This window comes from Falco rusticolus, chromosome 1, assembly GCF_015220075.1.
Source record: "Falco rusticolus isolate bFalRus1 chromosome 1, bFalRus1.pri, whole genome shotgun sequence".
In the NCBI taxonomy this organism is placed as follows: domain Eukaryota; kingdom Metazoa; phylum Chordata; class Aves; order Falconiformes; family Falconidae; genus Falco; species Falco rusticolus.
The window spans coordinates 104,385,802-104,411,821 of NC_051187.1; the positions used below are offsets into that span (position 1 = coordinate 104,385,802).

The 26,020-nt window shown below is 38.7% G+C and overlaps 1 protein-coding gene across 50 annotated transcripts in view; it reads left to right on the top strand.

The window, feature by feature from the left end:
* ANK2 (ankyrin 2) overlaps positions 1-26,020 on the top strand; it is a 355,749-nt gene that overhangs the window by 270,432 nt on the left and 59,297 nt on the right. For 17 of the 50 annotated variants that reach the window (XM_037393599.1, XM_037393847.1, XM_037393610.1 and 14 more), the window contains 4 exons: positions 527-599; positions 15,904-16,048; positions 21,294-21,396; positions 22,016-22,119. In XM_037393599.1, the coding sequence (XP_037249496.1) occupies positions 527-599; positions 15,904-16,048; positions 21,294-21,396; positions 22,016-22,119 (425 nt within the window). Of the gene's footprint in view, positions 1-526; positions 600-15,903; positions 16,049-17,916; positions 17,929-21,293; positions 21,397-22,015; positions 22,120-25,607; positions 25,650-26,020 lie in introns of all 50 variants that reach the window. The other 33 variants (XM_037393591.1, XM_037393582.1, XM_037393573.1 and 30 more) reach the window with 5 other exon arrangements.

Sequence of the window (26,020 nt, forward strand, 5' to 3'; positions counted from 1 at the left end):
TTAATATGCAGTGTAATCACTTCTTTTTTTTGGGGGGGAGAAATGTTTCAAGTGATCTGTGTAAACCTTTCACATCTTTTTTTAGTTTAAAAATTGCACATCATTCATAACTTCATTTCCAAATGCTTTACGATTTAATAATTTCCATATGCCACATACAACTTTCTGAAACTCTTCTGTAGACATTACCTAATTCATTTTAAAATCATGTTGGAAATATTGAGCTGAATTGTTCTACATGCACCATTTATAAATACATTTGCTGAGAGCTTTCTTTTCTTATTCCTCTAACTCTTTTTTTTTTTTTTTTTTTTTTTAACTTTTCTGCCAGAATAAATGTTACCTTATACAGCACTGAGGATAGGAGCTTCTGGAGTAAAGATGAAAAATAAAGTTAGGGGAAGGGGAAACATGTTCTAAAATATCTCAGCAGATCCCACTGCTGTTGCTGTTGAAAATATCTTGCTGTAAACCTTGCTGCTTCTTTTGATGTTTAATTTGAGGATTGATGTTACTGTCTTTGCAGACTGTAACGGAAAAGCACAAGCTAAATGTACCTGAGACAATGACTGAGGTGCTGGATGTTTCAGATGAAGAAGGTGAGCAACTTTGCTAAGTTCCTATTCCATGTTGCTTGTGTAACCTCTAATACAGGCTCAAGATAACTGCTGAGGTACTTTGACTCTTTATTTTGCAGTGCTTGAAATGAAGTTCTGTGTAATGGCCTTTTAAAAATGACATAGTCATTATGGCATTAGAATAAAGATGCCAAAAGTTGACCGAAATCAAAATCCTGGACCCTTGGATCTTTCTTCATAAAAAGCTTAGCTGAACCAAATCAACAAATAAGAACATTTCCTGACTTCAGATTTTAAAATTTAAATATAGAGCTGTCCCAAAGCTGGGTTTGACCCTCCCATAAAGAGGAATTTGAGCAGTAGATTTTTTGGATCAGTGCCTTCTATTTCAGATGCATATATCTAGGAGTTCTGCCTAACTGAAAACATTTGTGTAAGAAGATGCATAAGGTAGAAGGTGAGGAGACTGCTCCCTTGAGGGAGCTTTTGGCACACACAAATCACAGATACGTATGGCATGACATAAAGTAACCACTTGTTAATAAGTTTGGCACTTTGGTTTCGGTGTGTATTGTATGTACAGGCAAGAGTTGTACCTCTTAGCTAAGTCCTAAGACAATTTCTGTGAACTTCTGGAGGGACTGATAAAGTACTGTGGTTTTATACAGCACAGAATTAAGGAAACAGCTTAAAAACATCCCTTTGTAAAAGGGCACAATTGCCTTACAAATTTTAATCACAATGGCATCAGGTAAATATACACGTTTCAAAAAACTTTCTAAGTTCCTTTTTATTGTTGGCACTGTTAATTAGTATCACTGTATCTTACATATGCCATTTTACAGTTATTATTATTTGATGCAAATAATTTGTAGAGTGACTAATTTTAAAAAGTCCTAGGTATTTAGGAACACAGGTTACAGGGTTAGGCTTTTTTCTTTTACAAAGAACACAAATGCACTTGTAGTCCTAAATGGCACTGGAAGTTAATGACATTTGTGTTCTAAACTGCTTGTATTTTATTTTATTTTTTTGAAATGGGATTTATGCTGATAAATGAGTTGCTTTTGAGAAAATACGATGTTTAGGCTCCAGATACTGCTACTTTTTTTAATGTTTGCAAAGCTGCAAGTGAAAGCAAACAAATGTGATTTAAAAGAAATTATTTTCTGCTGCATCATGATCAGTGAAATTATATCTCTCGGGCATGTTTTTGCTACATTTTCTCTGTTTGGAAAACATTCAATTACTTGTGTAATTATTATGATGCTTTTTTAAATTGCTTATAGCCTTATGTTCACTGTTGAATTTTCTACCAACCTTTTGAAATACCATTTAACCGCCTTTAAATCCACAAAGCCTAGTATGTCTCCCTCCTTCTACAGGATGAATACAGGGTATTCCTTTTCTTAAACCTATTTATATGTTGTACAGCCTTTAAACACTCTGATGATGAACGCTTCAGTGATGGTGAAGCATATAGCGGCACAGGTGCTGTTAGCAGAAGTTTGTGGAGTAAGGCTTACAAACTTTCTCTTTTTGTTTAACTCTGTTTCTTATATTTTTTGTGTTGAAGCAACATGAATTTGCTTAATCTGGGTGCCTAACACTGCTCCTTTTCAATACTTTTGAAGTGTGACTGTGGGTGTGTGCTTCCTGAAAGGTGGGAGGAAGAAGGGAATCCAGAAAATCAAGATATATTGCCTGTATCTTGAATATGTTGGCAGAATTTACTGTGGCCATCCAGCATGACTAATGTTCTCCAGTGCTTTGAATTAACATTCTCTGCTGTCTGTTACCATCTGACGCGTACCGTTTGTCAATAGCCAGCAGATATGACATAGGGACTCTGGCAGTACTCTGTGACCCTGCTGCAGGTTGCGAAACAGGTTGGTCACAGTTACAGCGCTTCATGCCATTGTCCTTGTAAAAGCTGTTTCTACAGGCAAAACATTCAAGATGTTGTGAAAATTCCGTGCATCGTACTTGTCACAGGAACTTAAAATAGCTGGGAGCAGGAGAACTGCAAAACTTTTTTAATAAACGGGGTGAACCTTTTAGTGATAGTGTAGTTTTTATAAGAGGCTAACGTTAAGGTTTCTGTAATGCTATGTTCTTAGCTGCTTTAAAGTGATGCAATGTTTTCTGAAATAAGTTAACATGATACAATAACCTTGCCTGCTCTAATTATATAATTATGAAGTTGAACACAAGAAGAGTGCTTGACCAGATAAGTATTTCAGGTCCCATTGTGGAGTTTGTTCACCACTGGTGATAAGTATTTTGCATTTTGCCTGGGAAGCAGTTATATTGCATAATTGTATATTGTTACGTTAATAATATAGTATTCATATTCCTAAAATAAATTCAAGGCAACATCCAGTCTTAGCAGTATAAAATAAGGGACCAGGTAATCTATCAAATAGCTCAGCTTGGTGTGTAAGGTCCTGCTCTGTGTAGCCTTTTTAAAAATATTTTGAATGGACAGAAAGCCACACTAATTCTTCTTTGATTGTCGTACAGCACTTTTATGTTCAGTAATGGTATTATTAGTCAGAATTCTTTACCTTTTACTGTACCTGAAAAAAATTATCTTTCCTTTGAACTGAATCAGATTATGTTTTTTATTCAAAATTGCATTTGAATTATTGTTTTTCTAAAATTAGACTGCTGCTTTTTAGATTATAAGTATCAGAGTTAGGTGCAGAAACAGGTGTGAGATGTCAGGGAAAGAGAAACATCCATGACATTTACAGACAAGATGAAATTGGATTAATAGGTTTTTGTGCAAGGTCAAGGAAGAAGTGAAAAAAAAGAAACTGCATAGGCTAGCCAAAACATGATTTTAGAAAAATCCTACTTCATCTGCTGTAAGCCTGTTATGTGATCCTACGTGTATCAGATGTTCTGTGGCATTAATGAGTCTTTCCTACTTTGTGACCATCAGGGCCAAAAGTGTATCAGCACAGTTTCATTAAGCAGTTTCTTCATACACCACAGAACTACTCACATGTGTATGCGTGTTACTGCTACTTTCTCTGTACTGTAGTCTGCCATGAAGACTCTTTAAGGATAATCACCCACCGTTTTTTGCTCAGCACTGTGCACAGTGCAGATGTAATACAATCACTGTTCAGAAGGTGATGGCCTGATCTTGCAAAAAAGATTAAGAAGTGCTTCTCCTTAAGGATGGGGATTACCCTACAGATTCCCACAGGCCTAGCTGTTAAGTGATGTGGTTTCTGAAGCACATATCCATGCCAGCAGAAATGCTTTGTGTGGATAAAGTTGCACTAAAAAACCTGTGAATTTTTATCATTGCATCTGGCTTAGCTGTTCTTATTACCACAAAGTTTAGTTCCTTTGAAGCTGTTGCCACAAAAGAAGCAATTTGCACCTGAGGGATCCTTACAGCGGTAAAGGGCAATTACTGCAAAGCATCTTCTGAAATGTGTTTTAATGACATGTACAGAATTAGTGACGTTAAGCACAAGCAGATGTTTCTGTTAGGGCTGAGTCAGTGTAGACAGGAAAATCTAAAAAAGGCAGGAACCTTTCTTTTTATTCTCCCATATGTTAGTATTGTATTGAGGAGCATGTTGCTGCTCCTCTGTACTCATTTTGTGCGTTATTTATGTGGTAAAAGAGCTGTGCAAACTGCCGATTTTATCTTAGTGACTCCCATCTGAGATAGTCTAGTAAGGATACTGCTGTATATAGAGGATACAAACCCAACCAGTATAACAGGTTGTCAAAGAGCTCTCATTTGTGTCTGTCTGAGCCTCCTCCTCTCCTGCTCTCTTTTCAGTCCAGTTAATTTTCAGAAGCTCTGTTTTCACTGTCTCTTTGAGACTAAGCTCTGGCCACTGCAAGAAATTGACATAGCTCTAACCACAGTTTCCTACATCCTCCATTATGTCAGCACAAATGTTCTATCATGTGGTGAATCAACCCAGAGAACTCATCTGTCTGAAAATAAAGCTCTTTTTTTGTTCTGACAAGTTATTTTTTGGCCAGACTACTTTTGCAGGCAGAAAGGAGCAGAAAGGCTGAAGGAGAAGGTGAGACACCACTGCCAGAAGCAGAATCCCCCTGAGATGGCTACCATACAAGTCACTTCACACCACGCAGTAATTAATGCTGACATTTCAGTTGCAGAGAAGGGATAGACAATGTTGAGCAAATGGTCATGTGCAAACAATCAATGGAATCTCAAAAATCAGTTGGAATCACAATATCCAAAGAACAAAAAGTGTCTCTTTCATAAGGGATGCTTGTCTAAAAGCTGATAAAGAGTTGGCCTTATGCCTGGTTGAGACACAAGGTCATGTTGTTGGCTTTTTTTTAAAAAAACTTTTTTTCTTAAAAAAAAATAATTAGAAATAATGAAGTCATCTTAAAAAGAATGTGATTAGGACATTGAATGTGCTCAAGCGTTCCTAAAAATGGAAACAATGTCATTAGGTGTCTTCAAATAATTTATAAAAGAAAATACCCATTAATGCCTACATATGACAATGACCCAGTGTCAGATTGTTGCATTTTTGCTCTCACAGAGGTTGCTAATTTTTCTCCTTTGTAGTTTTAAAGCTCACTCATCATTCAAGTGATGATACATCATTCAAGTATTCACAGTAATAGTATCTGTGTAAAAGTGGAGTTTGCTATCCCTTCTTGTATGTGCATCAGTGACAAGGTGTCATATCTGTGAACTGCTGCATCACTTAAGGGCATAAAAAATGTGATCTTAGATTCCAGAAAACAGTTCACAGCTAATCCATACCTGATTATATCAGATTTCTGATTAAAAAGAAAAAATCCTTTTTGTTATTGAAAACAATTGCTTTCCGCATAGACAATTTTTTCCAATGTAGAGAAACTATCAACAAAGAGAACTTTCAAACTGCTTAGGCTGGTTCAGACGCAGGCTCACAGGGGACTGAAAAGTTACTACATTGCAGACAGACCCTGCAGTAGGGTTCAAGATTTTATTTCTGGCACTGTTGATGATTCCTAAAGGACTCTCTGGAAGTCACTTTAATTATCTCAGTCTTCCAGTTGTAGAATGGGATAATGATAAGCTTCTTTGCCTAGCGTGTTGAGAACTGTGAAGAAAATGCCACCTGTACCTGTTTACCTGCCTTTGTAACTGCTTGTCTGGAACTAACTGGCCACCTAGTTACTGTTGTGAAAGTTGTTATTGTTAAATGGTAATATGCTCTGTTATCCAAGAATATTCTCATGTCAAAGTGTATTGCTTCATATTTGTGGTAACTGCAGCCTGCACTTTGATAAGCATACTGAGTTCCTTCATAGTATCTATAACAGCAGTAAACAGAGCTAAAATATTAAAGTGAATTTCCTGGGTGCCTCCGCACGTAGCCTCTCAGTACACTAATACTCTGGCATATGTGTGGGAAATGAGCAGTTAAGTCTGGGCAGAATTCATTGCTGTTGTACAGACATATAATCCCACTGGAGTAGTGGCTTAATTAGTTGGAAGACTTAAGGAATAACTTCCCTTAATTAAACATGGAAGTTAAAGTTGCGGCCAGGAACTTTTCTTGGTTAGACTTAAGTAAGTTGCTGTTGCTGCACTTTAAAACACTAAATTAAGAATAACACTGCTGAATTAATTTAAATTCTAAATTAAGCATCTTATAACCAGTAGTGTAAAATGTAGCCAAAGATTGTTGACTTATAGAAGTAAAACACAAGCTATGTATTGAAAAGTCAGTTGAAACTTTTTTTAATGAAAAGAAAGCTGTGCTCAGAAAGAAATAGCTGTTGAGTAAGTTGGTTCTTAAAACGTTACTTATAATAACTTGCACAGAAAATATGCCAATGTCTACCTCCCATTTCCTAGGAATCTGTATGCTTTAGATGCCCTGTGAGGTTTGTTATGCAAAGAGTTTGATGCTGGTACATTTTAACAAGGTCATCCAAGATGAAGGCAGATTCTTCTCTGGAAGGTTGCTTTTGTTCACATGGTATCATTAAGGTTTCTTAACGTTTCTTTTTTCCCCTGAGTAAAATGAGAATATTTTTATTCTTCTAAGTGCCGGATGTGCAAATGCAACAGGCAATCTGAAAATTGGTTGTCTTTTTTTCATTCAGGTGTTGTCAACACAAGAGGTTCTCAAAGTAATGGTTAGCTGCTCAGTTTTCTCTTATAACTTGATTGATGTTATTGCTAGGAATGTGGAACAAAAAGTTATAGCAAAGTCTTACTTGGATTTTTTTTCATTGAAATCTTTCACTGAGAACATAGCTTTTAAAAAAAAATATATCTGGTATTGTCATTGGAAAGAAATTAAATTATTTTTGTTGGGGTAGCATTGCTTAAAGATTGCTCACTTGTTACCATTTTAGTAATGAAGAATAGGAGATTGTGGTTGCAAAAATTTTGGCAAAAGTTTTAAAGAAACTGCTGGTTTTCATTTGCATCAGTTGTTGACAAAAAGTAGAATTGACCAGATTAGCAATAATAAATGATGTCAGTGACATGCGTAGACGTGACCCAAACTAAAGACACACAGTTGTTAGTGCAAAGAAGGAATAATGCATGGGCATGGCCAGGAGACACTAGTGTATTTATACAGTATTTCCTAAATTGTTTTTTTATGAGCAATGTTGAATGCTGAATGATTTTCTTCAGATATTTAAGTTATAGAGGGGATCTACAATAGCTTGTTTATTGAAGTAAATGATAATTCAGCATGCTAAAAAGGGGAAATGTATTTTGGACTATTCTTAGAATCACAACATCACACAGGTTGGGAAGGAGCTGTGAGCCCAGCGAGCCCACCGCTGACCATGGCCCCAGGCGCCGCATCTGTGTGTGTGTTAAACCCCCCCGGGTGGTGACGCCGCCCCCTCCCCGGGCAGCCTGTGCCTGTGCCGGGCCACCCTTTCCCTGAAGACATTTTTCCCGATATCCAGCCTAAACCTGCCCTGGCGCAGCCTGGGGCCGTTCCCTCTTGTCCTGTCGCTTGTTCCCTGGGAGCAGAGACCGACCCCCCCTCACAGCCCCTGTCAGGCAGCTGTGGGGAGCAGTCAGGCCCCCCGAGCCGCCCCCCACCCCCCATCCCGGCTGAGCACCCTCAGCTCCTCCAGCCGCCCCCCATCAGCCTTGTGCCTCAGCCCCTTCCCCAGTCCCCTGCCCATCCCCAGACACGCTGCAGCCCCTCAGCATCCCCCTTGCAGTGAGGGACCCAGCACCAAACACAGGATTTGAGGTGCAGCCTCATTGGTGCTGAGTACAGGGGGACCATCCCTACTCTGGTCCTGTTCTGTTGGCCACATTATTTTGGATGCAAGCTGGGATGCTGTTGGTTGCCTTAGCCACCTGGGCACACTGCTGGCTCACATTCAGCTGGTCACCAGCCAGCACCCCCAGGTCCTGTTCTGCCAGGCAGCTTTCCAGCCACTCTTCCCTAAGCCTGCAGTATTGCATGGGGTTGGTGTGACCCAGGTGCAGGACCTGGCACTTCTCCTTGTTGAACCTCATACAGTTGGTCTCAGCTCATTGGTCCAGCCTGTCCAGATCCCTCTGCAGAGCCTTCCTTCTCTCAAGCAGATCAACACTCCTGCCCAACTTGGTGTTGTCACCAAACTTACTGATGGTACACTCGATCCCCTCGTCCAGATCATCGGTAAAGATGTTAAACAGTACTGGTCCCAATACTGAGCCCTGGGGAACACCACTTGTGACCACTTACCCATCTGATCTAAATCTGCCTTTAAAGCTGCTGGATATTCCCACTCATGATTTATAAAAACTGGTTGCTTTTACATTTACATTAACCTCAAGTAGCCAAAGGTTTTGTGGCTGCTGACAGTACTTACAGGTATGTTGTAGTCTAAGTGAGCTCTCCCAGTCAGAGGAACATTACCTGTTCTGTGGGCAGCAGGCATATAGAGCTATTGTTCCCTGAACAACATGGCTGTGAAAGATGACTTGTGTGTGAGGACATAACATTTTAAAAATATTTTTTAAAATGCTACATGAAAGAGCAGTACATGCTGTGTGAATTTCACAAAGGCAAAATTAGTAAATACTTTGTATCCTTGGGAAGAAGGAAAAGACTTTTTTCCCCTGCTGTTTTCACTTTAATGTGTGCAGGGTCTTGGCGAGCACTTTATTGGGAGCCATAGATATCTGTACTAGACTGAGTTTTCCTTCCTTAACACCCGATGTGTTTTGTATTGTAAGGAAATGTCCTATTTCATAGGACATGAACACCCAGTTTAGGGTGAATTTTCCTCTTCCCTGAGAAGAAAGCAGTGTTCTAATGGAATGAAAAGCTAAACCAGTCCTCCATCACTTCACTCAGTGTGTTCTTCTAATGTTATTTCCTGCCTAGAATTCAGTGTGGGATCTGCTTTATTGCTTCTCTTGAAACTTTACAGAGAACTCATTCAAGTCCCTGTTTGGCTGTTCATGGCATAGTAGCCCCACCACACCTCAGACTTTTCAGCATGCCTGCTATATTGATGACCTTCCAGGGCTTCTGTGGCTTAGGGACACAGGGATAGTTTGTTTTGGTCCAATTCTAAAAAGGCATTCCTTTATATTTTGTTACCTAGATCCAGTGCAAAAACTTTATAGATACTGTAGTAGCCACCTGTGAAACACTGGAATTCGTTTTGCAGGGTGTTAATTTATAAGAAAAAATCAAAGCATCTTCCCCTCCCCACAGATCCTGGAGGACAGACATACAGGGGTTTTTCCTTTCCATTTGCTTCATCTTCTGTCTTTCTGCAAGTGCTGCACTGAGCTACCAATAGCTGACATGAAGATTCATGTTAAGTCATGTTTCAACATATGAAACCACACATGAAACCCTGGTTTCCTGACTGGCAAAAAATAAAGAAATTAGAAGCATTAGCAAAACTGTAATTTAGGGAAATTTCTAGTGTGTGTGGGCCATTAGATAGAGGATTGACTTTAGGGAAGTGAAGGCGTCCAAGGAAAGCGTCAGAGAAACTCTGCATTATACACTCCTTTAAAGATGCTTCAGGACTTTACATATTCCATAAAAAATTGTGCTTGCCATAGCTGTCCCTTCTCCATCTGTTACTTTTAAGGAGCAGCACTTATGTGGGGAGCTGTAGACTTATCTGCATGCTGCAGAGAAAACAGTAATTTTGGCAAACTCACATAACTCTATCGGGCTTTAAAAGCATCTATTAAAAGCAATTTCTGGCAGTTTCTGTCACAGCCCTCTTTCATTTTTTTTAATACTTTTATCTATATTTTCTCTGTGTTTTGTGAAAAACATTTCCAGAACAATTCTCATACAGCAATTGTAATTTGAAGTTCACTTCCATAGCAGGGATAACTGTAAGGATGGCAGGAACTGCTTCTGTTGAGGCTTCTCTAAATGAGTTGATGCTGTAGATGCATATCCAGAATGGCATGATGAAAATGTTAAAACTGCTTACTTGATCAAACATTTGCATAGCTACCTGATATCAAAGGATAATTTCTGAAAAAAACCCACAACCTAGTCTGTTTTTGAAATGTTAATGAAACACTTGTCCTGTGAGCCAATACTGATTTGCTTAGCTGAGAACTGCATGTGGCTGGGTGCCTGAAAGCTACTGTCTTGTAAATATTATTTTGCATTTAAAACACATTTCTGATCTCAAAGTGATTCATGATTGTTGCTTGAGTTAATCAGTTATATAGATAGGACATAGCACTCCTTTTTGCAGAATTTCAAAAAACGAAGAGGGAAAGTACAGCAATATCAGTATGGGTCTCCAGTTTCAGTGGTTTGGTAAAATCCTGTGTCTTCAGCCAAATTGTCACTGAAGGAGCAGATACGTGATCTCAGCACGTGGCCTGTTTCTCATAGTAGTCTGTTCAATGATTTATAATTCTCAATACCTGTGTTCAAACACGTGAGATCATCAGCATCAAAATTAGCTTTTTGTTCTCTCCATACTATTCAGTTAGAGTAAGGCAAATATTTACTAAAGTGGCCAGTCAGATCTGCCAAGGTGCATCCCTTCCTGCTAACAGGTATCTTAGCAATTAGCAATTGGGATCCACTGCTGTATTTGGATATTATGGATTCATGATACGCAAGAATAATATGCGGTCAGCATAAAATTTAATAAATAAATAAATCGGAGCAGACCAGTAAGAGTCATCATACGAATGTTGCTGACTTGAGCAAAAAGTTAATTTGTTGTGGATTTTTGTGGGTTGGTTGGTGCCATGGTTTAACCCCAGCTGGTAATTAAGTACCACACAGATGCTCACTTACTCCCCTCTCACCCAGAGGGATGGAGAGGAAAGTTAGAATGTAGAACTCGGGGGCTGAGATAAGAACAATTTAATAATGAAAGTAGAATAATTTGTATTTATTGAAAGAACAATAATAGCAATGATGACAATAACAGTTATAATGAAAAGGGGAAGGGAAAGAATAAAATCCAGAGGGAAAGGAAGAAAGGAGCACATGGTGCATGGTGCAACTGCTCATCACGTGCTGACCAATGCCCAGCCAGTCCCCCAGACATGACTTGTCCACTCTGGCCAACCCTCCAGGTATATATACCAGGCATGATGTCCCATAGCATGGAATACCTCTTCAGCTAGTTCGAGTCAGCTGTCCTGGTTGTATCCCCTCCCAATTCCTTGTGCCACTCCAGCCTTTTTGCTAGCAAGGCTTGAGGAACTGAAATGTCTCACATCAAAGCCAAAACACAGCACCGCACTAGCTCCTAAGAAGATAATTAAGTCCATCCCAGCTGAAACCAGGACACTTAGTTGGCACTATTTTAATGCAGACTTTGAAAACGGTTCTGTATGGCTTTGACAGTGACCAGCAATGGAGTTTAGTCCTGCTCCAGTCTAAGCAAACAGAATAAACTCCAGGCAGCTGCATTTTAAAAGCTCGAAGCTTGTGGGGAAGTTTCCCATTGATGTTCTGCCCATTTTTTGCCTGCCTAACTAACTGCACTACCACTGGGTATGTGCAACACTGGCTGCTCCTTGTAGGCTCAGCTGCATCCTTACTGCTTCGTGGTTGTGTGAGGCTCCATCAGAGCCCTGTGGAGCTCTGTAGAATGATGCCAGTGCTGCTATTTTAATTGTTTCTGTGGCAGCAGTATCTGAAAGGTTCAGGGACTTCTGAGTCAGTGAGAACTAGCTGTTTGGTTTTTCTGGATTGTGCAAAACAGCAGGGTGGAGAAGTTCCCCAGCTAGTGCCACCTGTGTTACACATCATGGTGCAGAACTGGGCAGGGATGCCTGCTCAGGTGGGCTGCAGGGCACTGCTGCTGCCTGAACTGCTGTGGGAGAGCTTGTTTGTTCAGGTACAGCACTGATGCACTGCAGCTCTACTGCTCTGGACCGGAGTGTTTGCATAGCTCTGCCACCTGGTATGCATGGATTCACCAGTCCAAGAATCTCTGTGCTGCTTTTCACTGCTTAAAATAGATATGCCTTTGGTTAACTTGCTTGTGGCAAAGATTTAAAACTTTGTGTAAAGTGATTCTAACAACCATCAGTGCAGTTTTTGCTTGCCCGTTCTGAGTTTCTGTATCAGGCCTTCCTTGCCTTAAGGATAGTATTTAAATCCTGATGTTTATTTAATTTTCCCATTCTGATTCTTGGGTTTGCTGTCTCTTTTTCCCTGCTCCATTCCTTTTTCCATGCTTTTTTTCCATCTCTTGGATCCAATCCTGCAAAGTGCTGGGTCTCCAGTTTTCCAGAAGAGGTTACCTGATTTAAAATGTTTTGTAGGTGGCCAGCACTTCATAGAAATGTTTAGCAGCTTGTTTAACAGCCATATCTCCTCATTTTTTTTTTAGTAACAGGCCTGGAACCTGCTTAAACGTATAGTGTCTCAGCGATCCCTTCTTCCAACCCTGGCCCTTGCCAGTCCCACCCTTTGTATCCATGTTCTTGCTTCAAGTGATCACTCTGATTATTTTGTTTTTCTTCTGTCCCCCTTCTGAGGAGAAAAGAAAAAACCCCAAGGATTGCAAACCTGTACAAATTGTATGCTTCTGTGGGTGGTCTTGTTACAGGGCATTATTGTGGCCACTGGAAACAGATTAATGGACTAACCAGATCATTGCTGAGAGTGCAGCAGGACCATGAAGCATTGTCTATTGTGCTCTGGAAAAGCTACCCATCGTATTGGGAGTTATTTGTACTCTGCAAAGGAAAAATGACAGCAGCAGCATGTGTAGGGCCTCAGCTGTTGGCCACTTTTTGTTTAAATACAGATGCGTAGGTTTGGGGATTTTAATCTTTTTACTTCTTGTTCCAGTGTCCTTAGCAGTAAACCCCCAGTGTTTCTTTTAAAAGAGTCCAGGTACTTGATACTTCCTTCTAGTACATTTTATTTCCTTTCAAACCTGCTCTAAAGAAGATGATGTTACTCAGACGTGCAGATTTGGACAAAATTATTAGAGATATTTGAGAGAGGGGCAGTAGCAGTGGTGAGGCCAAGGCTGAACAGGAATGCTTTAATTGGGGCACAGTGCAAGGTCACACAGTGACCTTTTGTAGGGTGTTTTCCCCTGTCAAGTAAACCTCTGAAAGTCTGTTGGTATGATTGAAGAAAGGAAGGTATTATTTCAAGTAAGTAGAAGATAGATCACTAAGTGGGTTACTCATTGAAAGCCACCTTTAAGTTCATAAATGGCCACTGAAAATCGTGGAGCATTAATGTCAAGGGCTGTATTGTCATGAACTTCTTAGTAAGTGGTGAAAATGTTACTGTCGTTAACTTGATGGGGAGCGTGATGGCAGGTGAATCATTTCTAGCATGATTAGAAAGGGTAATTTCTTGTACTGCCACAAAACTGCCATCTGGTAAGATTTGCTGTGTAGAGAAGCTCATGGTCAGCTGACTATGTAAATTATTCTCAGTAGATAACATGTCTGTGTATGTTTGAATTGACTTAGGCTCAGGGATATAGCTGTGTTAGATCTTTTAATGGTAGCGTGTGTTACTGGCAGGATGAATGAGTGCTTGTTACACAGGCTCAGAATGATTTGCTTTGTGCATGTGCAATTGTCCTGCAAAGCAGGAATTAAGACACTGGGGTAGCTACAAATGTAGGAGATGTTTTGTTGCTACACAATCATTTAGACTTAAATACATTTTTTTTTTCCTCCTTTGTATACTAGAGGCACTACTTGTTTGGGGAGTTCAGCTCACTGAGGAAAGATGGAAGGGCACAAGGGGTTGGTGGGGAGCAACTTTAACTTCTAGTTCACTTGCTCAAGACTAGTACCCTAGCAAGTAAGCGGTGTTAGCAACAGATAAATATTCTGAAGACATTGTGAAATATTCCTGGTTAGACATTACTGTTTGCAGATGTTCACAGCACATAAAACAGCTAGCGTAACTTAGACCCATTATAGACAACTCTTAGATGAGAGGCCAAAGCTGAAATAAGAGTAGAGTTTGGATATTTTTTTTTAAAGGATGTGGGTGTGATGAAAGTGGTGAAGATTGTGCCTTTGTTTCTATTATAGATGGAATGTCTGGCGTGATTATCTAGTTTATTTGAAATATAAGTTGAAATTGCTTTTTCTGTTTGATTAACAGCATTGCCTTAATATCTTCCAAGTTTTCACTAAGCCCTGTGCTTTAGAATGTGACATTCTGAGGAAACAGGAGGCATCATCTGTCAGAAGACAGGAAACATGTAATGATTAAACGCATTTTATTCTTTTCTGTGAAACTGTGCCCAGTTTCTCCCTCTTAATGTGGGCAGATGGAATTTTCAAGAGCTTTTGTTGTTATGCTGAAAAGATTTAGATCTCATTTTTACATATATTTGTATATACAAAAAATCTTATAACCCCAAAGATTACTTAGTTTTAGGTGACAAGTTATAAATTATTTATTTATTAACTGAAACATCAAGCTAGACAAACTGGCTTGAATTGTGTCATGAAAACAAATATCAAGATTTCTTCCTTTAGTAGTGACCAACACTCCTACAGCTTGTAACACCAGTAACATTGGGCAGGGGCAGGGAAGATGCTCTGCCAGAAATAGCATCAGTAACAATAATTGGTGTTTGCAATTTTGCTGTATTTAAACTTTAAATCACACAAGTGGCAATTATCCTGATGCCCGAATGAATTCTCTTTGAAACAGCATGGATACCACTTACCTAACCTTTACAATCTTTACAATCCTTTGTGTTTCTCAGCGTATTGGAGTAAATTTCTGCAGCTGGAAGGTATAGCCCCTAAAAACTGTTCCGGTGTAGCAGTTGCAGGTCTCCTCCATGTAACTGAGCTGCAGGTTCCTGATGTTTGCCCATGCAGGTTGGAAAACGGAGATGGTTGAAGATGTTGGTAGCCTAGGGTCATGTTGTGTGGTTCTATGGGTCATGCCAAGCCTCTGGCAGGCTTGTACAGTAGTAATTAACCATTGGGAAAATGACTGAAATCTCCAGGCAGAAACTGCGGGGAGAAATGGTGTAGCAAATGGGAATGAAAAAAAACATCTACACGTTGCTTGGCAATGTAATCTGTTTTGTTAGTCTGCTGGGGAAAAGCAAACTGTGACTTCATATAGACAGAATTTCCTGGGGAAAATAATTTTGAACCCAAAAGAAAAGAAAAAAAAAAAAAAAAGAGAAACCTTGTTATTCAGAGTATATCAAAAAGGTTACTGTGTCACATAACCAATGATCTTTTAGGCTTTGTTTCATTATAAATTACTTATCTGATTAATGATCATTACCATCTATGCATATCAGCTTATTTCCAGTTTCTGGATATTGCCATATTTTAGAAATAAGATTTTTTTTGCTGGTCACAGAAGGGTGTTGGAGCATGGATGGGGTAGCCTCATATGGTATGGAGTTTGGACAATGGAGACTTTAAATTAGGATTTGCAGCTATCAGGCATAAGGCCACAGAAAACACCCTTTCAGCTGAAAACACATAGCTTACAGTCAAGGAAGTGGTTCTATTTAATCATAAACTGTCAGGCTGTGATACAGTATAGCTGTGACCAGAGAGCTAAAATGGATAAAGAAACAGAGACACCATGCTTCAGAGTGGCAAAGCTGTTTGCCCCTTACCAGTATGTGCAACAGCAAAAATCAGATTAAATCTAATTGATTAATCACCTTGATTTCTTTTTTTTTTTTTAATCTTGCTTGATGTGCCAGTTTCGTTAAATACATTAATTGCTTGTGGTTTGCAGTGTTTCCTGAGTGGAAAAGGCTTTCCTGTTTATTGTGCCATCCAGCTGTTAGGTCCCAACATGCAAATGAAATGTAACTTGTGTGTGTGCTGATCTCTGTCCCTTCTGTCATTGGTTCAAAGGTGATGACACAATGACAGGAGATGGAGGAGAGTACCTTAGGCCAGAAGACCTCAGAGAACTAGGAGATGACTCTCTACCAAGCAGCCAGTTCTTAGATGGTATGAACTACCTGAGGTACAGCTTGGAAGGAGGACGATCTGACAGGTATTTGGCTGGACACATATCTTTTCTTATGATAATTCTGCGCACATTTTGTTATAAAAGTTTGAGATTCCTTTCTTGGGATCTTTACCTCAAGGGAGATGTGGGATGCACTAATCAACATTTCTTTATTAGGTATGTCATTGTGGCAGTTGCCACTTTGTAGGAAGAAGGTGTGGTCAGGAGGAATATTTCTTGACCAGTCCAGAAATGAATACATTTGGTACTAACACAGTACGCAGAGTCTGGTAAAAAATTTGTTTGTGATTCTTATTTGGTTCTTGAAAATGCGTAGCTTGCTTTATTGTCTTTGTGGTCAGGCAAAGGCAGAAGAGTCCAGTTGTCTATGGAAAGGGCTTATGAGTCATCCCCATCTCCTGGTGAGGTGGACAGGGTGTTTTAGCATTAGGTGAGCCGACTCTTTCGGGTAGTTTGCTGGCTGTAGGTATAAAGAAGGGAGCAATGAACTTAGTCATTCTGCATTGGATTGGCAGTGAGTATACTGTCAGCAAGTACATGGGCTCTCTCTGTCTCATGATGGCTGAATTAGCAGGAGAGAGAATAATTTTCCTTCTACCGCACAACATAGTATTTATGGTATAAATAAAAAAATATTAGAAAAAAGAACATGTTTTCAGTCCAAAAAAACTTGCTGATTTGCTTATATCTAACAAGTTGAACTTAAGCCTAGATGTATTTGTGGAATAATAATGCTTGTAGCTTTAGTCTTTATTTTTAATTTATTTTAAAGAATGTACTATAGTCTAAAAAAAATATGGAACTCCCTTTTCAAAATGAGAGCCTTTACTAGTAAGCATAAGTGTAGACTCAAACTGGCAGATTAACACCCACAGTTCTAGCTTAGATTAGGCTACCCAGGCATTCCTGTTTGAAAATTACAATGTCTAGTGTGAATCAGTAATGTCTCCAGATTTACTGCCTTTAGAACTGGGGTTCACTAAAGGGGAAAAAAGAAAAAAGTTGAGATCTTGGCAACAGAAGGAGTTTTTAACCTACCTCATTTTCCAGTCTTGATTGTTATTCTGGCAGCATTTCCGAAGCTCAGTGAGATCAGTAGGATCCATTCTGTTTACTTCAGTGGGCTATGAATTGTTCTTGGAACAAAAGATGTCAGGAAACAGTTCGGTTTGCCTCACAGCATGTGTAAATCCCTCATCATTCAGGTCTTATAAGCTTGGAGTCTTTGTTGGTTTTTAGACAGCTCCAGCGAACCCACTGAAAACAAAGTGACTGTGTGACTTTTTAAGTCTCAGAGGATGTTTATGAACTATATCAGAATGCTTAAAAATCAAAATGTTTTATCATATGCTTTCAATGGTAACAAAGTTTTTACTTTTTTGAATTTTAAGATGTTGTATAGAAATGATTGTACAGGCAAGCGTTAAGCCAGTTTCTGCTCCCATTTAGAGTATGTCGGCTTTTAAATACTGTCAGTGGATTTCAATAGATTTTCACTGGCATGTAATTGATGTGTTTTATTTTCTGTTGGATGAAAATTATTTTGCATCCTGTATCAAGCACGATTATATTGAAATGAAGCAAAATTATAAAGGGAGGAAGAACGAAAGAAAAAAGTACATCTTTCTAACTCCATGGTCTCATTTTTTGTTACTGTTAGGTTACTTGTAAGAATTTTCTCATTGCTTTTGCTTAAATATGATTTTAATCGCATTATACTGACTGTTTTTTCAAGAAATTCAGTAAAGCAAAATAGTATTTGCGGTCTAGACTCATGTAATCTTATGCATTACACAATTAGATTTAAAAACATATCTTTTTCTTTTGTAACCATCTTCCCTATTTATTTTATTTCTCTCTCCCCTTCATTCTTTTTCATATGCTTTCATTAGCACTATGCCCAGGTAGGTATTACATAGCATGGAAACATGTTGTCTCTATATCCTGTTATGGCACCTGTCTCTCTTCATCCATTTTGGAGGCTTGCTGTACGCCAGAGGGTTGGAGAGCCACATGAACTATGCTGCTGTTGCAAATAGTTATAGTCTCACATGGGTATGGTATGTAGTGGTGAACACTGATCCAACAGTACCCTCTGTCTAGAAAGGTCCCAGTATGACACATCCACTGTCCCACAGAAACTTCCCCGATCCCTTACAGATACAGTTAGCAAGGAGCAGGGAAGTAGCACTAGATCACAACAGCTGGTAGCTGTCCTTCTGTCACCGTGCTGCAGCGAAGGTGTAGCCCTTTTCCTTCCCTTTGTGGAGAAACAGTGGTAGAATACACAAATAAAGAGAATGGACTACACTAGCTGGATTCTTCCTCTGGATACTGAGAGCCAGAACCGACCTGGGCTGTATCAGATCACCAGTACATGAAAAGGCTCCATTTCATTGTAAGTCCCTTCCACCTTTCTGGGCTATGACAGGTGTGAGGAAGGCTTTCAGTCTTTAAAAAGAGAAATGTTTTCAAGACTGATTTATAGAGTTTGCAATGATACCAGGTTCTTTTACCAGCTTCTGAAACAACATATACCTTGTATCATATACAAGAGAGACACTCAACTGGACTAGAGATCTGTCTGGGCTGGCAAGTGGATGTGTGCTGTCCCATGGTCTCCCAGTCATCCAGATTAGAAACATGGCTAGATTGTGCTGCTCTTATTTGTTGGATACCACCTGGGCTTTATCCAGGGCTTAGAAGAGATGAGTCATACATGCCTGTGCGCTGCCTAACACGGGCAAGACACACTCTTCTGCTCAGGAGCTTTGTAGCCTTCCTGGGTTCCACAGGTCAGTCTCTGGGGCTGAGTAGAGTGCTATTGACCCCACAGCCCCTGTGACTTACCAACCAGATTTGGAAAGAATCTGGATTTAGACATCAGTTTTGTCTCTGGGATTTAGGTTTGGTGGTTTGTTGGGTTTTTTTTTTCAGGATTCCCAAAGACTTACTACAATAATAAACAATAAGTTCTGTTCAGTGCCACCACACTTCTGTAACTGGTCTGTTGTTTCAGGCAGTACCTTTATTTCAAAGTCTCATAAGTACAGGCCTCTTAACTACTGGTTTGCCCTTCATTTAGCTGGTACAGCACACAGAAAAGGGACAGTGTCATCTGAACACAAGTTTTGAAATTAGTAGGAAATCTAAACTTCTAATTTACTGCAGACCTCAGTCATGCTTGTGCATACATTACCTGTAAATAAAGTCCATACCCTTGATGTATTGGATATTTGCTGGAGCTTATGTACAGCTACTACATAGTGGATATATACTGGGCTACTTGTAGTGGTAGTAGAAGCAGTGCCTGGTACTTGGAGAAGAATATAGGCAGAATCACCATACTGATAATGAGTCAAATCTAGTACATATTTCCTTTTATTCAGTATTTGTCCGGGACGTGATGTTAGCTGACTAGCAGAACCTACGACTTGGATGGTGCACCTCTCACAAGCATTGCATGGCGCAGCGAAGCAGTTCTGAAAGTGTCAAACATGGAAAAGAATAAAGGATAATGCTGGCAAATGGGGTCTGCTACTGAGGCTTATTTTTGAACCAAAGAACCAATGCAAGCAAGGTGTACTTGGCCTACCCAATCCACTTTAAAATGTTTAACCAAAATACTCTTCAGTCAAGATTCCCTTTCACAATTTTTTTCTGAAATGTTATGTGCAGACAGTTAGGGTCAACTTCAGTCCCTATTGAAAATTTCTTGGTTATTTTAATGGAATCAGAATTTTATTCCAGAAATGCGTAATTCCAATAATACCAGCCTTACATGTCTAACCAATTCCACTTGTCTGGGTGAAAGACATGTCATGACATGTAGGAGAGATTACTTATTGTTGGTTTGGTTTTTTTTTCTCAAGACTTTCCTAAGGCTGATACTTGTGTAATACCTATCCTTGCTTTCAGTTTTGTACAATCCATCTAATATGTTAAATAGGCTGTTGGTATAAGTAAGGATCAATAGCATTGATTATTCTTCAATGTCATATATTTCTCATAAAATTAAGATAAACGCTATTCTAAAAATGGATCAAAAACTATGGAGAAAATGTAGCTATTGTTAAAAAAGGCTGACTGGTCTGAAACAGTTGGTCAAATATGATTTCCAAAGATCTGCATTTAAAGCACTTGATTTTCCTGTCCATAATGTACACATGACTTTTTTATTGCTAACTGCTGAAAATGAATGATCCTTTAAAAATCTATGTATCTAGATGAATGGCCTATTGTTCTGACCCAGTGTGTTAGTCATTATGAGTACTACTCATAGATAAGTAAGCCGTGAAAATAAAATTGCTTCCTACAGTTACATGTGCTATATCCCTCAAGATGTAGAACAGGATCACAGAGTACATGTACAACATCTGAAGGTGGTTGACCTGTTTTTAAGAAATCACTATTGTAATACTGCTGCTAGTAAATATTTAAAGGACAAAACTGGCGCTATTTGGTAGCAGAAACCCCATTTACCTCAATATGTCCTTCTGTGGTGTCTTACTTGTCTTTTTTGCTTTCTGCTAGTGGATGCTGCAGTTACATTCTGAGCCAGTGCTTGGAAGCAGCTTATTTACTGCCTTGCACCTCTCATTGCTACAGCAACCAGTGTTCTGTAGAGCTGTGTGTACTTAGAAAGAAAACGGTGCTCATATTTGGACTGCCTTGCTAAAGATGCTGTTGGCATACAGAGGAAGAATTTTGTTTTACACAGGAGCTTGCGGCTGGCCACAACTCACCTTGCTGTGTGTACCTTCCAGGGGACAATATCAAGCTTACTTATTTACAGTTTCAAGGGGAGAGAGTAGATCGTAACAAAGCTTCAAAAGGAGTGATTTCAGCTTTTCTTCAGATGTTAGCATTTTGATTTTCCATAGTGGTTTGCTGTGTGACATAGCAGGAGAGAGAACTTCTCCAAAGAGCCTTACTTAAAAGAAATTTGCATTCTTTATTATAAGGAAACTATTACGCCACAACGCCAAGTATAAAGTATTTGTGAGTATAAAATAAGCTGTCATCTAGATTAATCTGAGGGTTCTGCATTTTGAAGCAAATAAATCAGTCAAAAGACACTGTGGCCGTTGATCGAAAAGGTAGCATAGCACAGATTTGTAAAGCTCTGTTTTTTCCCCTGTGACTGTTATCTGCTCCCCCTGGAAGCTGCATCATATTGCTAATAGCACGCTTTTTTCATTCTCCCACTCGATCTATCATGACACCTTTACAACATCATCTGTACTGCTGATACATTGCAACCTCCCAGCCTGCGGTCCTTCAGTTCAGACAGGTCTCACACATTGAGCCATGCCTCCTACCTGAGGGACAGTGCCATGATTGACGACACGGTTGTAATCCCCAGCCAGCAGGTAAGCAAATTCTCTTAAGTTCCCCTATCACTTAGATAAATACAGAAATACAAAAAAATTACAGTTTAGATTGTACTAAAGGCACCATGTCATGTATGCTGCTTTGTTGATTTTAATAAACCTCTCGTAGTTTTCATTGATATTTAATGACATATTATACTGTGCAATAGTAAACTCTATTCCAAAATAAATGGATAAGCTGTGTGAATATAGTACAGGGACTGTCTTTATAATGTTCTCCATTTTAACTGATTTTTGAATGATGCTAACAGCCATTGGGCTAAATATTCAGGTGATCTAATGAACTCAGGGCCGTTGTCCTCAAAGTTACTATCCTGATGCATGTTTGTAGTTTAAAAAAAAAAAAAAAAGATTTGGGAAATGCCACTTTGGTAAATCATAACATTCATATCACAGGGACCAGTAACATGATTACTTTGAGCAAGTACAAAATGCTAATAAGGGGTTTTTAATATTTTAATGCTATCATTAGCCCTTTGTTTTCTTTTTAAAAGAACTGTAAACACTTTAGGCATTACTATGAAAAATACATCTTCTTATTGTTTGGTTGATTAATTGATTTTATTGTAGTAAAAAGGAGGGTTTTTTGCTTACCAAGGTAACAAGTCTGGCCAAAGAAGCTGAAAGGAATTCATATCGCTTAAGCTGGGGCCCTGAAAACTTGGACAATGTGGCTCTTTCTTCCAGCCCTATTCATTCAGGGTGAGTGTATCAATTTAGCATTATACTAAAAAAGAGAGAAACAGAATACCTGCAGTGGCAGCAGCTTCAACTAATGCTTAACTAGGAGTTATGTTTTAATTCATTGCCTCCTAGAGCTGTCAATAAATTGTTATGATCTCTTAAGCTCTGACAATCAAACAAGCCTGAGTACCAAGACTATCCGCTGAAATCACTGCAAGTCAGTGAGCGTCCAGTCAAGTTCAAGAGGAATTAATGAGATAGTTGACATGTGCATTTGTGTGAATTTTATGGAGAAATAAATACAGTGCCTTTTGAAAGTTAGTAATAACTGAGACAAGGAGCCAAATCACTCCAGATGGTGACTGCTTCCTATGCTAGTGAAGTAAGTAGTTTAGGTAAGCACCAACTCTGGTGTTTGTCATGATTACTGAACAGAGAAACCAAGGATTTTATATTACATGAACTGTATAATAGACAAGCAACCTAAGTATCATTTGCTTTACACATATTTGGCCACCACGTTCGTGTATTCTCACAGCTGAACTTCTGTGAGCATTTGCATTTAGGCAAACTCATTGAAATGGATTAAGACTGGTTAAAATGCAGGCCCAGCCAAATTCAAAATTACAGAGCTTATCCTGGTGGGCCTCAAAATCTGTGAGTACTTTAAGTGGTCTTACTTACTGTGTTTTAAGTAATTTTATTCTTTATGCTAAATTCTGTACTTGTGTCCTGCTGTCAAATTTGATGAGGCATGTGCAGATGAATTCATAAGAAACTGATGTCATGAAAAAGCATTTAATTTCTGTGAAGCTACATTGTACACAGCATGGCTGGACATCACAAGGCGAAAGTTTTAGGGTTTTTTTTTTGTTAATCTCAAATGAGTTTGCAACAATCATACAGTTCGTATCTTTCAAAAAATAACACTGGAATCCCATTTGGAATGCCAGGTAGTCCTGTTTGAGAAGAGTAACAGTATTGTCATAACTGTGATTGCATATTGACTGATTAGTGACATATATGAGAAGTTTGTTTGTTAGCTGGTAGCAGGGTATTTGGCTGTGGCTAGGGTTGTTTGGATTTGCTTTTCTTGAGCTCTAAAACTAACAAATTAAATGAAAATATTTAATGTGTACAGTATGTATGTGTTTATATATATGTCAGTATGTAAGCTTTAAAATTGTTTTGGTGGTTTATTCTAACCCAAAATAGTTTACAGACTTTTTCCAAAGAATGTATTACTTTTCACTTGCAGAAAGGTAGGTCTTCCCAGTGATTTCAGAGGATGAACTAAATACTTTCTGGGAGAGTTGCATTTATTTTTTGCATGTGCAATCACTTTGTAATTTTTTTTTTTTTAAATATTAGTGATATCTAGATCTTTCTGGATGACCAGGATGCCAGTGGTAGGATAAGAATATGTGATTTTAGTAAGGAGAAATGCTCTCTGCAACCTTGTATGAAACAGTGACATTTAACAAGACACAAATTATGTTCTGTTTTTATACATACCAACTAACATACCCCTAAATGTTGTAATAAAGAAACCTCTAATAATGATTACTCAGCCTTTGAAAAAAGCTCTACAACACTTCATTTTTATCTTGCTTAGGTTTGCCCAAGTCATTAAGTTACCGTAAACTGTTGGGGTGCATCTTGTTTACATCTCTTTCTTAGGAAAATACATTGACTAATAGTTTCACTTGTAAGACCTTATTTTAAAAGCGAAACAATTGGAGAAGTACTGTGTGCATGATTGTTGCATTCGCTTAGCTGCAACAACAAATACATTTTCAATTATACCCCTTTTGTCACCTACAGCCTCCTTCGTTCTTGCAAACTAGCAACACTGTTGACATTTCAGATGCACACACTGAGGTAGTATGTATCTGTCATGGAAGAAAACTCTCGGTGTGTGAACAGAAATCCTATAGAAACATTGTTAGTGGCTTTGATCGAGTATGGTCTTGGTTTTGCCCAAGACATTGGAAATGTACTGAATTCAGACTGTGGTTTTATAAAGTAACACATCGGCATAGTATTGGACAGTAATCACTTTGGCACAGATGATCTTAATTTTGTATTCTGTGCAATCTCAGAGAAAAATGACACTTGTTCTCTCCTGGTACTACTTCAGCGGCTAACCCCAAACTGTTGTTGGGTTCTTACTGATCTCCCTTGGTAGGGCAGTGTTTCTGTGGATCAGTGCAACACCCCTAGGCAAAAGGATAAATTTATAGAGAACTGTTCTCTTGGTGTGGAATTTCACAGGCATGTATTTCAGCCTTTGCGTAACTAACCAAATCTTCTCCAATGTCTGAAATTTCAGGAAGGGAAAACGTTTTAACCATCCATTTCAAATTTAAATGTAACTGTTGCCCCAATATGTTGATAATTTCATCAACAAGGAAAGAAAAGCAAGATCTTTGGTCAGTGTCTTGGGCAGCCATTTCAAAAACAGGAAAGTTACTCTCTCTTAAGAGGTAATACTCTTTTGGTGCTCAAGTCTCAACATAAGCGTCTCCTGATCGTTTTACACAGTTAACAGTTTCTGAAGAGTTTCATACATTGGCTGAAGGAACAATTCCTGCATTCCTGCATTTAAACTTCCTTTCAGCAAAGCAGGTTTGCTTCTCCTGATAAAACTATCTGATCTTACATACTGAACAAAGATAAGGATCCCTGAATATGCCATAAGTTTGGGTGCTAAATATCCAATAAGATAGAGTTTTGTTGCTTTGCTGGTAATATTAGGGGATATGTATAATATCCTGCTGAAGTGTTAGGAGAGACAGAACTGATGCCTAAATAAATGCAAATGCGTTTCACAGTTTTAAGCTTCTATCTCACAATATCCTATATTGTGGAAGAACACATATTTTCATCAAGTTGGAAGGCAAAAACCCACTGAACTGAAAATTTTCTTTTCACTTGCAGCATTTAGACATTGCTTGACAGTATCTTATGTCTCTATCACCCACAGTAGTTAAGTAAGTGTGAATAGTAAAGATAAGGCTGACTAAGATTTTAAAGTATAAATTATGTGCAAAATTATGTTGTTCTCATACCTGGGTTCTGGTGATACAGTGAAAAAAAAAAATCTTACTGACAAATATGTGAAGGTACGATAGATAAGAGAAGAGGCAAATCTGACATAGTGTGAGGAAGGAGCTTTGAGTTCATGCTTTGATATTAACTTGCTTTTGTTTTCTAGAGCAAGATACATAGCAGCTCTGCAGTTTTTCCAGCTCTGACTTGCTCACAGCAAAATTTCTATTTAATGAAAATTCTGATTTCTTTTATATAATTTGATGAAGAAGTCCCTATTTGACTAACAGGTGATCCAGGCTTATCAATGCTTGTATCTGACAAAACAAAACAGTTGGAATATTATTAGTGAGTTTACCCTTCTGGAAGTTGTTGCTTCCATCAGTGAAAAAGGGAGAAGGATGAGGGAGTGGGCAGCTTGAACTGTGACAAATAATGTGAATTATCATTCTTAGTTGCATGTCTGCAAAAAAGGAGGCTGGATCCTTGCTAACAAGGTAAACAAAATATATTTCAAGTGTTGTATTTTGAATCCATAATATTGTTTTTCCCAATGTGAGATTAATTTCCTGGAAATATTTATGGAAACAGGACCTGGCAGCGACCAGCTGATAGTCATTTCTAAAATCTGAAAGTCTAAATTCTTTCAAATTATACTGTAGCCTTTATGACCTTTATTCAGAAAGTTACAATAAGGAAAAACAGCAGGTGTGTTTCATTAATAGCAAATTGCTCTTCATGTCAGTGGAAGAAAATGGCAATGGAGATAGATACAATACAAAATGACATCAGAAAACTAACTGGCCATGTGACACGATACTAAGAGCCTGAACAGGTCAAACTGAAAGCTTGGCATTTGTCGTTCTGT